The sequence below is a fragment of the Peromyscus maniculatus genome, chromosome 6, assembly GCF_049852395.1.
Source record: "Peromyscus maniculatus bairdii isolate BWxNUB_F1_BW_parent chromosome 6, HU_Pman_BW_mat_3.1, whole genome shotgun sequence".
Classification (NCBI taxonomy): Eukaryota; Metazoa; Chordata; class Mammalia; order Rodentia; family Cricetidae; genus Peromyscus; species Peromyscus maniculatus.
In genome coordinates this window covers 89,149,580-89,166,742 of record NC_134857.1, presented here as the reverse complement: position 1 = coordinate 89,166,742, position 17,163 = coordinate 89,149,580, and the positions used below count along the sequence as shown (strand labels likewise).

At 43.9% G+C, this 17,163-nt stretch overlaps 1 protein-coding gene across 7 annotated transcripts in view; it reads left to right on the top strand.

The window, feature by feature from the left end:
- The window catches only part of Gpsm2 (G protein signaling modulator 2), a 58,955-nt gene extending 41,925 nt beyond the window's left edge, over positions 1 to 17,030 (top strand). For all 7 annotated transcript variants that reach the window (XM_042279741.2, XM_076574833.1, XM_015998131.3 and 4 more), the window contains 8 exons: positions 2,961 to 3,116; positions 3,431 to 3,539; positions 4,496 to 4,625; positions 9,307 to 9,377; positions 12,457 to 12,633; positions 14,252 to 14,405; positions 15,374 to 15,591; positions 16,291 to 17,030. In XM_042279741.2, coding sequence (XP_042135675.1) covers positions 2,961 to 3,116; positions 3,431 to 3,539; positions 4,496 to 4,625; positions 9,307 to 9,377; positions 12,457 to 12,633; positions 14,252 to 14,405; positions 15,374 to 15,591; positions 16,291 to 16,515 — 1,240 coding nt within the window. In that variant the 3' untranslated portion in view covers positions 16,516 to 17,030. The remainder of the gene's footprint in view (positions 1 to 2,960; positions 3,117 to 3,430; positions 3,540 to 4,495; positions 4,626 to 9,306; positions 9,378 to 12,456; positions 12,634 to 14,251; positions 14,406 to 15,373; positions 15,592 to 16,290) is intronic.
- Positions 17,031 to 17,163: the final 133 nt, after the last annotated feature.

The following is a 17,163-nucleotide window of genomic DNA, read 5'->3' as shown; positions in this document are numbered from 1 at the left end:
TGTGGGTATGTGCTTTATCTCACCCAATTATGAGTTGTAAGAGAGGCCAAAAGAACGTTTGGTAACAAAACTAGGTCTTGTCTGAAGAGTACTAAAGTTAAAAAAAAAATAGGTCTTAGTCTCCACCAGTGATCATGGAATTTTCCCTCTTACCTCAGCCCTTAGCAAAAGGTTTCCCTCCCTTCTGTCCAGCATCGACTCCGCGAACGCTGAGGCTCTGTTCCTCTGCCTGCAGCATTGCCCGCTTGGGCTCCTGTGTCAGGAGCCCTGTAGCCCATCAGTGTCCTGGAAACAGAGGGTGGCGGGTCTAACCTGCTCCTGTGTCAGGAGCCCTGTAGCCCATCGGTGTCCTGGAAACAGAGGGTGGCGGGTCTAACCTGCTCCTGTGTCAGGAGCCCTGTAGCCCATCGGTGTCCTGGAAACAGAGGGTGGCGGGTCTAACCTGCTCCTGTGTCAGGAGCCCTGTAGCCCATCGGTATCCTGGAAACAGAGCGGCAGGTCTAACCTGCTTCAGGTTGTCTGCTCTGTCCCGTTAGACTGTTGAGGGTTTTCTGCGCTTAGCGTGCTTCGAACACTCACTCAGACTGAACCAAGAGCACAGGGCTTGATTTGCGCTGACACTTTGGAGGTTCCTGTATTCAGAATTCAGATAGTTTGTCATCAAAACAGCAACAGAAACGGTGCGGCTCTTGGTGTATGCCTTTCCCGGGTCACTCGTCCAGCCCGTCCTTAGGAGTACCTTTCCCTTAGTAAACTTTCTCTATATCTGTTACTTGACAAAGAAAAGTTGGCGTGTGTGGCACACGCCCTTAATCCCAGCACTCAGGAGGTGTAGGCAAGCAAATCTCTCTGAATTTGATGTCTACCTGGTCAACAAAGTGAGTTTCAGGCCAGTCTGAGGTCCACAGCGAGACCTGTCTAAAAACAGAGAAAAGAAAAACTGAGTTGCTTCGGTCCATCTAAAACATTAAACGGTGCTGTCTTTCTTTAAACTTCTACCTGTGCGTGGTTAATATTTATTGGTTGATTATTGATTAGCTCATTGTTTCTCAACCTTCCTAGTGCTGTGACCCTTTAATACAGTTCCTCATTGTTGTGGTGACCCCTAATCATACAATTTTTCATTGCTATTTCATAACTATAATTGTGCTACTGTTATGAGTTGTAATGTAAATATCTGATATGCAGGATATATGTAATCCCTGTGAAATGGTCATTCAACCTCCAAAGGGGTCATGACCCACAAGTTGAGAACCACTGAATTAGCTAGATATGAAATTTCCTCCTAATATGTCATGGTGATGAGTATGATATACATTTTTATTTTAACTGTCAAGTTTCATATAATTTTAAACAAAGAATACAGAATTAAATGTTGTGCCTGTGCTAAATATTGAAAAGTTGTGTTACAAATTGGTTGGTGGCTTTTTGACAAAGAAGTATGAGTTCACTGTAATGGCTCGCTCCCCTGCAGCAAGCAGGCTAGAACTCAGAAATTTAACCTGTGTTCCAAAGACACAGGTTAGTGGTGCTTTTGGAACTCACCTTCAGAACTGTCTTCAGGCCCATGTTAAAGTGTGTGACCCATACTTTGCAGGATACAAAGCGGTGCCTTGGCAAACAGAACTAAGTAATTGAATTTGGTTCTGGATAGATTTCTGATCATTTATAAATCAGCTACACACAGAATAATGGTGGAGCAGAAGCAGCTATACTGTGGGGTCTGAAGGCAGTTGCTGAAGTCTCAGAAATGCCCACGAGGACCTGTCCGTTAGAGTAGGCAGGAAACTCTCAGGGTGGCAGCTCTGGTGTTAGCATCATTCTGTGTAGAACTTGTAATTTGTGTTCTTGAAAAGACCCGTCTTATTACCATATTTTAATTTTTAAGTAGTTATGGGTGGTATGAAGTAATTGTGCTGTTGGCAGAAATTATGGAAAAGGGTCATTTAGATTATTAAGCCCAAATTATCAATCTGTAGGTTTAAGCACTGATACAGTTTATAGACATACGGATTCGTCTCCACCTTCCCAGAAGTCTTGTGAGTACTTCTCCCATCCGTTATATATATGAGAAACGGACAGAGGGCTTGAGTAGCTTGCCCTCAACACACAGCTAGCAACGGCAGGGTCGGAACCAGCAGCGCTGCCCCGGCCCCTGCTCTAACCTCTTACACTAACTTCTTGCTGACAGCGCTGCATGTGTTAGGTAGACTTTGGGAAGGTTCAATGAAGTGATGGGCATTTTGTATGAATCAGTGACTATAAGCCTACATCTAGGGACTTTCCCTAGACACTCTAAATGTTGACAGAAGGGAAAGGTGACGGTAGGATTAAAGACAGAGGCTGGAGTTAGGGAGATGGCTTCTCGGGCAAGGTACTTGCCGGACAAATATGAGGACTTGAGTTGGCCCAGCCCCCACCTGAAGAGGTAGGCACAGTGGTGTTACCTGTAACCCCAAGTGCTGGGAGTAGAGATGCAGAGACAGAAAGATCCCCAGGCTTGCCGGGCAGCCAGCCTGGCCAGGTCAGTGAGAGACCCTGACTCAAAAAACAGAGAACAGTGAGGAAGACAGCAGACTGATATCAACTCTGGGCCTCCACGTGATGCGCATGCACACACACATATGCACAAGACAGCCGTTCCCTGAACATGTGGGTTATTGTCAGCACAAAGGGAGAGAGCTTCTAAATATCTGAAGTATTTCTGCTCTCTAGAGGCATTGGATCTCATGCTTCAGCCCTCCTGTATTTTGGGGAGCTATTAGGACTCAAAGTCTGAATCCGTTTTTTTACACTTCAAAGCATCTTTTCACTTTTTCTAGAACAATGGGAAAATATATTGGACTTTCAAACAGACTTATTTAAAAAGCAGCAGAAAGCAACAGAGATGAAAAACGTCAGTGCTATGATTCGTAGAACCAACATTAAACATGGGCATTATGTGAATTGCTTTCTCTTAGGAAGACGCTGTTGCTGGCTCGGCAGCTTAAAGACAGAGCCGTGGAAGCTCAGTCTTGCTACAGCCTTGGGAACACATACACTCTGCTTCAGGACTACGAGAAGGCCATCGATTACCATCTGAAGCACTTAGCAATTGCTCAGGAGCTCAAAGATAGGTACGTCACACCGTTCCTAAGTTAACTGCAGGTGAATTACTGAATTCCGGCTTTTTGCCTATGCCTCCCAAGTGCTGGGATTCAAGGTCTGGCTACTGCATATTTTTAAAGACTGTTTCCATGTTTTAATATCTGACTTTGAGTTTGGTACTTAGTATTCCCATCTTTCTGTCTAGACTCCTCATTGCTATATCTGAAAGGTTAAGTAAATCCAAAGCATGCTTTAAAAACCTTTAATTATCGCTTGGTTGCATTTATTCTGTACAAGGGCCTCGTTCCAGATCACTGCATGTTAATTTTTAATTATATTTTAGAATTGGTGAAGGAAGAGCATGTTGGAGTTTAGGAAATGCATACACAGCTCTAGGAAATCATGATCAAGCAATGCATTTTGCCGAAAAGCACTTGGAAATTTCCAGAGAGGTATGAAGCTAAAGAAATCACTGCCCATCCCGTTGTCATTTACAAATCAGTGATGGAGTAGCGTGTTTTTCCAGAGCATTCATATAGCTGTGTGAGCACATAGAGGACTGTATTGCCCTGATCTGGGGGCGGGGGGGCAATAAGATGAGCTGAGGCATGTGGGAATAGGGTGTGATCAAAATACTCCATCTTCTTACCCTCGTTCCCAGTAGAGAAATATCGTGGTTTTTAAAGAAAAAGTTGATACTGAGAACCAAGGTCTGGCTCTTGTTACACCCAATGGCTATTTGAGCTTAGATATCTTTTCTGAGCTTCATTTCCCTCGTATGTGAAATTGGAATGGTAATAGATACCTTGGGAATTGTTCATGTGCGCATGCACACACACACACACACACACACACACACAGGCACACATACACACACACAGGCATACACACACACAGGCACACATACACACACAGGCACACATACACACACACAGGCACACATACACACACACAGGCATACACACACAGGCACACACACACACACAGGCACAGGCACACACACAGGCACACATACACACACAGGCACACATACACACACACACACAGGCATACACACACACAGGCACACATACACACACACAGGCACACATACACACACACAGGCACACATACACACACACAGGCATACACACACACAGGCACACACACACACAGGCACAGGCATACACACAGGCACACATACACACACAGGCACACATACACACACACAGGCACACATATACACACACAGGCACACATACACACACAGGCACACAAACAGGCACACACACAGGCACACATACACACACAGGCACACAAACAGGCACACACACAGGCACACATACACACACAGGCACAAACACACACACTGAACCGATGTTGACCACTTGTCTGTGTCGCTCTAACATAGAAACACTCGTGGTTATAGGTTGGGGACAAAAGCGGCGAACTGACAGCGCGGCTGAACCTCTCAGACCTGCAGATGGTTCTTGGTCTGAGCTACAGCACAAATAACTCCATGATGTCTGAAAACATTGAACTCGACGGCAGCTTACATGGTGAGTAGCAGCTTTAAAACCCTGAATTCTCACGCTTACGATTTACTTCGCACTTGGGAAAAGAAAGGCTCTTTAAAGTGCTAAGGAAGTGTGTCTGCTGACCTCAGAGAGTGTGACAGAAGATAACTTCTCCTGCTTCTGTGGTTCACACAGTTCAGTTAACCCGTGAACACGGAACACAGCATTTTATAACTCTTACTGTGAACGTAGGAATGCTGAAGGTATAATCAGTTTCTTTGGTTAAAAAAATACTCAAATGCTGTTAAATTAACCTGTAGGTTACTTCAGAAATCTATAGATATGAAGATGCTAGAATGAAAACATTTCGTCTATGCCTTTATATTTCACGTATTTATAATATATCTGATTTTTAGTGAGTTCTTTTTCTCCCCCATTTCACTTCTGATGAAACAGCTTGGGATGGTTGTCTCTTTCTTTAAATCAAAAACCTCAGGAAATCTTCTACCATGGTTCAATGGGTAAAGTATTTGCTGACGGGCCTTATGACCAGAGTTCAAGCCCCAGAACCCACATGGTAGAAAGAACCAACTCCTAAAGTTGTCCTCCGACCTCCATGAGTACTATGGCACATGCACACCCCACCCCAACAATCAATCAATCAATGTAGTTTAAAAAATACATGTGTTCCCAAGCTTACACTGCTGTGGGATGGTCTGTATGTCAAATCTGTTGCTCTGATTGGTCAATAAATAAAACACTGATTGGCCAGTGGCCAGGCAGGAAGTAGGTGGGACAAGGAGAGAGAAGAATACTGGGAAGCAGAAGGCTGAGAGAGAGACACCGCCAGCCACCACCATGACCAGCAGCATGTGAAGACGCCGGTAAGCCACCAGCCATGTGGCAAGGTATAGATTTATGGAAATGGATTAATTTAAGCTATAAGAACAGTTAGCGAGAAGCCTGCCACAGCCATACAGTTTGTATGCAATATAAGTCTCTGTGTTTACTTGGTTGGGTCTGAGTGGCTGTGGGACTGGCGGGTGACAAAGATTTGTCCTGTGGGCAAGACAGGAAAACTCTAGCTACACTTACACTCACAGTTGAGGGCTGGAGAGACAGCTCAGTGGTTAGAGCGCTGGCTGCTCCTCCAGAGGCCCTGGGTTTGAGTCCCAGCACTGACTGACATGGCGGCTCACAACTGTCACCCTAGTTCCAGGGGATCTGATGCCCTGCTCTGCCCCTCAGCACCGGGCAGAAAAGCGGCACACAGACATATGTGCAGGCAAAACACCCATACACAAAAGTGAAAAAAGAGATTCTTGGTCTGAAGAACATTGGCATGAATATTTCAAACTTGAAAGCCAGTGGAAAAAAATTAGCTTTGTCACTGGAGTTTCCCTCTAAACTCCGAGAGGAAGGTGACAGCAGATCTGTACTCATGACCTTAGGATATCCAAAGAGCAGTTCATCAGAGTCTAAAGTGTGGGGTGTGTAATAAATTGCAATTGTGCTCGGTAACTGGTAATTGTAATTGGATAAAGTTTGCCCGTGTTTAACTTGTAAATCGGTATATTGTAGGAATCCTCATCTTTCAAAAGTGTCATGTGTCCTCATGAGCTCCTCTAGCTACAGACCCATGCTAGTGTCTCCTTCACCTCCTCATGTCCCCGGAACCCATTCACTGGAGCGTCAGGGCAGCTAACACCTCCTGTCGAGGTCACTGGGGACCTGTGTTTTCCCAAATAAACTCACCCGGGCTTTAACCGTGGTTTGCTTTTGCTTGCTTCCTGGGCAGTATTTCCTGTAGCTGACCACTCCCCCTGAGCTCCCCCTCTGCACTTCAGGTTACACACCCTGGCTGTCCACTCACAACGCTCTCTCCTCTCTCCCGCCCTCCATCCAGCACCTCTGCCATGCCCGGGGCTCGGTCCCTGAACCTCCTCTACCCTCTCTTTCCCTCTGTCGCTCTTCCCATCTATCATTGGAACAGATTTTATCCTTTTTCCTTCTACTCCATGTTCTAGTTCAGTGCCTTCAATAGAACCTTTTAGAATGGCAGAAAAATTCTTGGGGCTGGAAATGGCTCAGCATTTAAAGTACTGGCTGTTCTTCCAGAAGACCCTGCTTCCATTACCAGCACCTGCATGACATACAGCGCCCGCCCTCTTCTGGCCTCTGAGGGTACCTGTACTCACAGGTACATACAGCACACATATGCAGACACATGAAATTAAAATCTTTAAGAAATGGAAAACACAGATTTTATGAAATATGAATGCTGATCACTTCACAGCTTGTAGTCAGTATTTAACCATAAGGCTAACCCAATAAAGCGAATAAAAATTTCAGAGGATCTGTATCTCATAGATAGCCTGTCCTCAACACAGGGCAATTAAGATGGAAATTAGTATCGAGAAAGTAGCATAGAGGTCTGGACCTAGTGACACACGCCTGTAATTCCCACCACTGAAAGGGCAGTCGAAGGCCAAGCTGGGCAACTCAGTGATGCCAACCTGAAAACTAAAGAGCATTGTGATGTGGCTTAGTGATAGAACACATGCTCATAGCATGCACAAGCACCGAGCCCCACGTACTACTACACACGTGTACACACACACACACACACACACACACACACACACACACACACACACACACACACACAAATATAGAGCATCCATTTGAAAACTTAAAAGCATACTTCTAAGTAACTTATAGATTGAGGAAGGAATTCTTAAATAAGATTAAATATAACTTAGAAGTTACAGTGAAAATTAGTATTTCAATTAAAATTTTTATTTTATGTATTTGGATGTTTTGCATGCATGTGTGTGTTTGCCCACATGTGTGCCTGGTGACTGAGGACTCCAGAAGAGGACACTGGGCCCCTGGAACTGGAGTTACAGATGGTTGTGAGCCACCATGTGGCCATGTGGATGTGGGAACTGAGTCCAGGTCCCTCGGCAGAAACAATAAATGCACTGAACCATCTCCTCACGCCTTTGTATTTCCATTCTTGTGGCATGTGACTTATATTGGTTCTTTAGCAAAATTTGTGTTTAAAATAATTTTTTAATCTTTTGTATGTACATGTATGTGTGTATTAAGACAAAATGCAATGGAGATTTTCTTTAAAGTTAAAATTTGGTTCTGAAAAGGTAAGCAAATCTACAAGATTATTTTACATAAAGAGAAATTTAAAAAGAGAAGGGGACATACAAACTAGATGTACAGATTGAAAGTGAAAGGTTTAGTATAATTTTAGAACAATCTGTTTCAAAGCCTAGGAGAAATACCAGTTTCTAGAAACATAACAAATCATAAAGAAATTAGGTTAGTAATTAAGTCTTCCCTCTAGGAAACATGAATACTTAGAGTTGTCCCCATCTTTTGATGGGGTTACACCCTCTACCATGAGCCCATCCTAAGTTGAAATTTTCATAAGTCAAGAATGCATTTAATATGCCTTGCTGGGTGGTGGCACACGCCTTTAATCCCAGCACTCGGGAGGCAGAGGCAGGCGGATCTCTGTGAGTTTGAGGCCAGCCTGGGCTTCACAGAAAAACCCTGTCTCGAAAAAACCAAAACCAAAAAAACCAAGTCTGTGGAAGGGCGTGGCTCAGTGCTAGGGCGCCTCGGAAGCACTGGTGAGGCCTCGGGTAGATCTCTAGCCCCGGGGAAGAAAGAATGCAATGGCAAATGTATGTACAGGGGGCTTACCCAGACAGGTGTCTGTGGTGTTCATATTTTAAAGCCGGATGGGAGGTGTCAGCTGTGCTTTGTATTATGCCCTTTTGTTCTTGGTAGTGGGTTTGTTTGTTTTAAACAAGGTCTTGTTGTGTAGACTGGCTTTGAATTTTGATCCTCCATACTCAGCCATCTATCTGAGTGAGGCTAACATGCAGTGCCATGTCTAGGTATATTATTCTTTAAAAAATTCTGCTTAGGGGCTGGAGAGACGGCTCATTGGTTAAGAGGACTGGCTGCTCTTCCAGAGGACCTGGGTTCAGTTTCCAGCACCCACATGGTGGCTCACAACTGTCTGTAACTCCATCTGTAGTTCCAGGGGAACCAGACACCCCTTTTCTGGACTTTTGGGGCACCAGACATGTACGTGGTGCAGACATACATGCAGACAAGACATCCATGCACGTAAAATAAATCTTTAAAAAAAATACTACTGAATTTTTAAAGGATTGTTTGGTTATAGAAATTCTGTACTTAATATTTAGCAATATGATCGAAAGATGTTTTTGAGACACTTTGCTTTTATTTGACTTGTCTCCTGACTGGCAGGGAACCTGTCTGGAAATAGGAAACCTGGGAAAAACTGTGTGGAACTGGAGTGTTATTTTTAATTCTCTCAAAACTGAAGGCCTACAGCTTTCCCATGATTTTATTCACTTAGACCACAATGTCTGTGGGTTTCTTTGAGGCTATGTAGAGAGTATAAGCCATTCATTACAAAATGCCTTTTCTAAATCAAGGGGTAATGTTGGTAGCCAGTGGTTAGCTTGCAACCAACATGTGGCTTCTGACATCAGAACGTTGTGGAGGGACTGTCTATTTTTATGTAGTGTGGAAAATATCTACTCTTTTCAGATGTTCCTTCCATGAGGGTTTGTGAATCGGATGTTAGAATGGAATCAAGAGGCGATGCTAAGTTTGTGTTCTGAAGGGCTCCCTGGTTTACTTGAATGCATTTGTTTTTTTTACAAAGGTACACGCTCCAAGCTGGGACGAAGACACAGTATGGAAAATATGGAACTTATGAAGTTAACACCAGAAAAGGTTGGCAGGCCTATGTTTAAATTTCCATGAACTGTAACCGTATTTCAGTAACTTTTAAGTGGAAGAGGTTAGGCTTGTCCTATGTGGAGATCGCTTAAAGATGTGTTTTTAACTAGAACCAGAAAAAGTCCAGTGCAGAAGGAATGAGAAGAGCATGCTGTCGTGTGCTAATAAAGATAAATGCATATGTATTCTTTGTAGGTGCGTGCAGCATTTCTGGAAAAGTACATAGCAAAAGTTACAGTAGCTGCTTCTAAAAGTGCCTGGGATAGGCTAGAAATATTTTATAGGCTATTTTAAACTGTTTGAACATTTTGTCTTGTGTAAAAAAATATTTTTAATTGAAAGGATACCAGGTAGATTAAAAGCAAGAACGATACCTCTCGTCATTCACTTACATAACAGCATCACTGCAGAGCTGTGCGTGAACAGGTGTGTGCTCGTGCGTTCCCAGGCTGCACGTGTGGACGTCAGGGAACAACTTGCTCTTGCACCTCTTAACAGAACGTTGGTGTGTGCCAGCGGTGGTCAGTAGAAGCCAGAAGACGGCCTGTATGAGTCGGTCCCCTCCCTCCATCATGTGGGTCCCCGGGATCGAACTCAGGCCATCAGCCTTGGCAGCAAGCACCTTTACCTGCTGGGCCCCTTCCCAGCCCCCACCTTGCCTTCTGAGACGGTGTCTCCCCTGCTCCGCCCTCTTTCCCTCCCGCTCTCTTCTGCACAGAGTAGCCCAAGCTAGCCAGCCGGTCCACAAGCCTCTGGCTGATTTTCATGTGTTCACCCTCCTCCCGCTCCTCCATGGGGAGCTCTGGGATTACTGACTTTTTCTTTTTGTGTGGTTCTGAGACTCAAAGCATCAAGTACTTGTACTGCAGAACCCTTTTCCCCGCCCCGTGGAGCTTTTCCACCTTTTAGCTGAAGTGCCTTTTATTTGAGATGCTGTGTTTGTGTTTGTGTTTTGAGACAGGGTTTCTCTGTGTAGCCCTGGTTGTCCTAGAACTCACTCTAGACCAGGCTGGCCTTGAACTCACAGAGATCCACCTGCTTCTGCCTCCCCAGTGCTGGGATTAAAGGTGTGCACCACCACCGCCCAGCATGTTTGTTTTTGTTTCTGACAGTAGATGCAGAGAAGAGATTATGATTGGAAGCTGTTATTGGAAGACAAATCAAGGCTATTTCCACTTTGATTCAGCTTAATTTACATTGTTGAATAGACCTTTGTTGCTTTGTATTATATAGAGTACTTTCTTTTTTTTTTTTAATTCTATTTATTTTACATCCTGGCTGAAGCACACACACACACACCCAATCCTCCCCTCCCAGCCCCTCACCCTCATCCCTCCTCCCACTCCCCAATCCACTCCTGTCTCCATCCAGGAAAGGGCAGGTCTCCCTTGAGTATCAACAAAACATGGCATATCCAGTTGCAGTAAGACTAAGCACCTCCCCATGTGTTAAGGCTGGGCAAGGTGACCCAGTATGAGGAGTAGGGTCCCAAAATCGAGTAAAAGATTCAGAGACAGCCCCTGCTCCCACTGTCAGGAGTGCCACAGAGGCCCAAGCTCACAACTGTAACATGTATGCAGAGTGCCTAGGTCGGTCTCATGCAGGCTCTGGTTGTCGGTTCAGTCTCTGCCAGCCCGAGTTAGTGAGTCTTCCCATGGTGTCCTTGACTCCTCTGGCTCCTACATTCCTTTCTCCTCATCCTCTCAGGATTATAAAGTACTTTCTTATAAAATAGATTCATTATAGCAACTTTAGAAAATTAGAAGAAATCAAAAGAATCAGTAATCTCCTATCCCAGTAGTAACCTCAGATATTAATAACTGTCCAGTATTCATTTGAATATTATAGATGCTGTTTTCTAACAAGCTTCGTGCATGAAGAACATCTTTCAGCTGGGCATGGTAGCACGCACCTGTAACCTTAGCTGGCTGAGGCCAGCATGGGCAATGTGTGTGAAAACCAAAGTTCGTCTTTGCATTCCCTTAAATGCTCTTCTGTTAAAACTAGCATATGGTTTTTAAAATATTGATACTTTTCAAATAACTAGCCTCTAAAAGTCCAGATCTAAGATTTTTTTTAAAATTTGAACAAGATGTTTCAAAATGTGGGCCTGGGAGATGGCTCCTGGGATAAAGGTGCTTACCACTCAGCCTCACAGCCTAGGGACAGACTCCCGCAAGGGTCCTGTGTCCTCTCCTTGTGTGCTGTGACACACACAGTCAATAAATGTAATTTAAAAGTAGTTCTAGGGGGATCAGCTTTTTTTTTAATTAAAATTTTTTTTCATTTTACATACCAATCAGTTCCCCTCCCTTCCCTTCTCACCCCACCCACTCTATCTCTTAGAGGAATCAGTTATTTAAAAAAAAATTACCAGGGGGGGTATGTGTGTGATTTTGTCTACTGAGAATTTATTTCATATTAGTGAAATCACTAGTTTTATCAACAAATTACTTATATAAACTTTAGATACTAATTTTTAATTAAAAATTCTACATATACTCACAAGTTTCTGGCTGTAACAGAATTTTATGTAATTTACATCCAGAATACTACTTTGTCTTCTCTGACCATTCAAAATGTATTTTTAAAGGACTTGGGTAAACTTTGTTTTCTTACTCTTTTTTTTTTTTTTTTTTTTTTTTTTGGTTTTTCGAGACAGGGTTTCTCTGTGTAGCTTTGCGCCTTTCCTGGAACTCGCTTTGGAGACCAGGCTGGCCTCGAACTCACAGAGATCCGCCTGCCTCTGCCTCCCGAGTGCTGGGATTAAAGGCGTGCGCCACCACCGCCCGGCTTTGTTTTCTTACTCTTATGTTCATAAAAGCATTCACAGTCTGCATTTGATACATGCTGTCGAATTTGTTGAATGGATTCATTAAATGATATTTGTGAAGCTGAGGCAGAAGGCTCACAGGGCCAAAGTGAGTTCCAGTACTGCTACCTAATGAGACCCTTTGTCTAAAAGCAAAACACAGTAACAACGCAAAGCCACCCAAGGATCTGACTCTCCCACGCCGAGAGTAACCATGAAGGCGGGGTTTCTCATGGCTTGCTTTCCACTTACCATCCATAGGTACCAAACTGGAACAGCGAGATTCTCGCTAAACAGAAGCCTCTGATCGCCAAACCTTCTGCAAAGCTCCTGTTTGTCAACAGACTAAAGGGCAAGAAGTACAAAAGCAGCTCCACCACTAAAGTTCTCCAGGACGCCAGCAACTCTATGGACCACCGCGGTCCAGACCCTCCGAAGGTATCAGTCAGAGTTATAGCCTAAGTGCCCAGTTGTAATTCTTAGTTTTCCTGACTCACACCAGACTGGGATAAACGGGTAAAATATGTACTAGTCAAAGAATGTGTCTCTCGCAGTCTTCTTTAGTTCTTAGCTGGGACCTGCTCTGGTCATAGTAAATTGCTCCATTGTTTTGGACAGCGATTATTACTATTTTAAGGGACTGTTGCAAAAGTACTATTGTACTGTTGTTAGTAAGACAAACACATGTGAAGTCAGAACAAACTGATTCAGATATTCGGGGTTTTTGTTTTGTTTTGTTTTTTGAGACAGGGTTTCTGTAGTTTTGGTGTCTGTCCTGGATCTCACTCTGTAGGCCAGGCTGGACTTGAACTCGCAGAGATCCACCTGCCTCTGCCTCCTGAGTGCTGCCATTAAAAGCATGCACCACCACCGCCCGGCTTTCTTTTTTAATGAATTAGTTTTATAGCACTAGATGTGGTGGAACAGAAGCCCATGGAACCCACCTCTACCTTTCAGTCCATTGTCCTATAAACAAACCTTTAGAACTGTATTTATCAGTATAAAGCATCTCCAAAAGTGTCCGTTCATTTTTAAAAGAGCCAATACAGATGCACGAGACTTTAGCTGACTTACTTACTCCCTTCTTAGACCTGTAACATTTTGTGTGTACTGTGATTTTGATGTTAGTGTAATACTTAGGAAAATCAATTGCTTGCATTAGACATTACATGCACCATTCAGGTTTGGAGCACTCTGAATAAAAGGCCCCTTTCTTCCCTCAAACACTTAATTGAAGTTTTTTTCCAGGTCTTCAATCCTTAATAAAAGGACTTTGGAGGGGGAGGGACGGTTTCCTGAGGGTTTATGCATTGGATCCCTAGCACTGGTGTTCCCATATGGGAAAAAACCTTGGAGATTGTTACGTTAGGAAAATATCTATGCTTTTCCAGTTAGTTTACAAAAACTAATTTACTTAAATTCTGTTGTGGAGTCATTGAGCCTGGGTGCCTCTGTGTTGCTAATACAGCAGCAGGGTGACATTTCATTCTGACAAGACCACATGCATACAGGCAGTCTACACTGTATCACATAGCCTAAGCATGCAGTGGGTTCCTACACTCACCTAGGTCTGTATTTCTCAGGTGTATCCCCACCACCAATTGACATGACTGCACATCTCTAGCATTCCTCTGGAGACTGAGGTGTTTTTTTCTTGCAGTGGAGATTAAATCTAGGGCCTCAAACAAACTGTGTAATCCACCACTGAGCTACAGCTACATCTCCAGAACTTCTGCAGAGTGTTATTTGGGACACTCACCAAGTTAGCCAGACTTGGCCTTGAACTTTGTGCTCTTCCTGCCTCAGTTTGTAAGAAGCTAGGATCATAGTTGTGATGTCCAAGCCAAGCTTTAGATATATTACTTTGGCCTAAGAAATACAGGAATTAAAAGTGATTCTCGTGGGGTCAGTATGGGGCATTTTATTACCAACATTGCCACTGAATTCTTTTTGTTTTTAATCTTTCCCTTTTGCATTTGATTACATCATGACTTGTTCACAGATGACCTCAGGATAAAGGAGAAATCATGAAGCATATTACATTTTTTTGTTTTAGAAAATCAGTGCAGACACTGTTGGAGATGAAGGATTCTTTGACTTACTGAGGCGGTTTCAAAGCAACAGGATGGACGACCAGAGGTGCTCCTTACAAGAACACTGTCGCACAGCATCCACGGCAGCTTCCTCTACCACCCCCAAGATGACGAAAGGTAAGCCATCTTGTTTCTCTAAGGCATAGCCAAGGCTGGCTTTGAATTCCTGATCCTCCTGCTTCCCTCCCAAGTGCGGGGATCACAGATGACCATCATGCATGCTTTTCCTGTTTTAATAGTTGTCTTTGGTACTGTCCTTTCAGTAAAAGATCCCATAATCCTAGCACATGGCACTGAGACAGGAGTATTAAAGTGAATTCAAAGCCAGCAGGGCTGTTAGATAGGGAAACCCCGACTCAAGAGAAAAAGGCCACTGCTAAGCGGTAGAGCATTTGTCTAGCAAATAGTGGGTCCTTCATCTGCAGCACCACACACATACAAGGTAGTTATTTATATATTACATACAAATAATAAGGCATACATTTCATCTGAAATTTAGAAGTCTAAAATACATTACTTATATTGTTGTATTTCTCTACTAAAAGATGGCTTCTACCATAGACTAAGATTGGCCACTCTCAACCAGGTGGTGGTGGTGTATACCTTTGGTCCCAGCACTTGGGAGGCAGAGGAAGGCAACTCTCTGAGTTGGAGGCCAGCCTGATTTACAGAGTAAATTTCAGGACAGCCAGGGCTACAAATATAGAAACCATGTCTGGGGGTGGGGGGGGTGGGGGAATTGGCCGGTCTTTTAAGTCTTTAGTTCACTAAATGATTCCCATCCAGACATGGGAGGAAACAAAACAAGAGACATTAGATGAAACTATATAAGGAAAGACCACCACCATTTGTTCACCTTCTGAAATCCAGCCCCATACCTGTTATTTTTGGGTGAGGACTACATTTAAAAAAGGGAGAGATCTGAGTACATCTGAAGCACTTGGGAACCCACCCTTCCCACCCTGCTGGGACAGGTCACAGGAGCGGTGGTGCCCTGCAGGAGAGCAGGGTGGAGAAGAGCAGCGTGCGCACAGGTGTCTCAGCACGTAACAGTCCCGTGTTGTTCCTTTCCCACCCGTCCACAGCGCCGTCGGTCTCTGTGGTGTCCCCCAACACAGACGAGTTTTTAGATCTTCTTGCCAGCTCACAGAGCCGCCGTCTGGATGACCAGAGGGCCAGTTTCAGTAATTTGCCAGGGCTCCGTCTGACAAAAGCCAACAATCAGTCTGTACTTGAGCGCCTGATGACAAATGACAAGAAGGAGCCTGACGAAGACTTCTTCGACATCCTTGTGAAGTGTCAGGTGAGTGTCCACACACGTTCATCTGTAGACGAGCTCAGGCTGCTGTGGCAGTGTTCAAACCCTTGTGAAGGGCTCGACCATTGAACACCACTGATGTTACAGGTACAATTTGAGATATCAAGGATGCTCTTGCTTTTGCAGGGTCCTGCATTTTAGTGGGAAGCTAGAGGGCAAGTGTGTATGTACACTGTGCCAGAGGCAGGCAGTGGTCCTTGCTGTGAAGAAGGGTAAAGGATGAAGGGCAGCGGGTGACCAGGATGGATAGTGACTGGGGGAACATCTGTTTTGTGTACCGTCAGTTAGGAAAAACCCTTCTGGATTGCCATTTTAGACTATTTGTGCAGAGAGCTTCAGAAGTAGGCATGAAAGTAGATTTCAAAAGTGTAATCTAGTGATTCTAGTTTGTTGGGCCCTGGCCAAGGTTATTCTAGAAATGTACACAAAGCCTGTAGCGGCTGGGCAGTTATTACCGACAGCTCACACCTGGAGAGCTGCCCTTGCATTTCAGTGTCTGATGGCTTGTGACCAACTGTGATGGAATGACAGACTTGAGGCCCGTTTCTACCCAATACTGTATATTCTCATCCACCAAGTCTGGAAAAGGCCACAAGAAATGCTTACAGATGGAGCTTGTGGCTGACAGACACGACAGCTTGGCACTGTCCCCCCGTCATTGTTTTCATTTCTCTCCGTCTTTAGGGGTCCAGATTAGACGATCAAAGATGTGCTCCACCACCTGCTGCCACAAAAGGGCCAACCGTCCCCGATGAAGACTTTTTTAGCCTCATTTTACGCTCTCAAGCTAAAAGAATGGATGAACAAAGAGTTCTTTTGCAGAGAGATCCAAACAGGGACACTGAGTTTGGACTAAAGGAACTTTTGCAAAATAATGCTTTGTTGGAATTTAGGCATTCAGGAAAGTAACTAGCAAAGCACTAGACGCTGTGGTATTTCCTACTAAAGACGACTAGTTCCCTTCGGAAGACTGCAGGGAAACTCAACCTTTTTCCTGAGGAGGCAACTGTACAGCACTGGAGGTACCATATCTTTAGGGTAGAATTGCTGAGGTGCTCAGGAACTGACATTCTTGTAGACGTTTGTTTCAGGGCACAATGTCCTGTTGGTGCTCCAGCAAACTTACTTATTAGATTCCTTGACTAGCATTTGTAAACTAGGAATTTAAATGAACCTTACATTAGAATTCAGTCCTCTTACTGAGGTCATTTTTTTAAGGATCTAATTGACAATGACTTTTTTACACTTACCCTTGAATATAGTGGATTGCATTGTTTATTGAAAATAATGTAAATGTCCTATGTAAAGAAGATGAAAAATAGTCAGAAAGTCATAAAATTCTAGTTTCTTTAAGAAAACTATATTCAATATATTTTTAGGCAGAGCCAGTGGGGGAAATAAGAAATAAACTACTTTTAGCATGCTTTGGGCTATTTGTCTCTTTATATAATACTGCTATATAGACTTACTGTTGGGAAAACCAGAAAAGCGTGTGGTTTGGTTAAAAATGCAAACTGTATAAGCAGAGAACACAAGAAAAGTCACATGAGCTCGCAG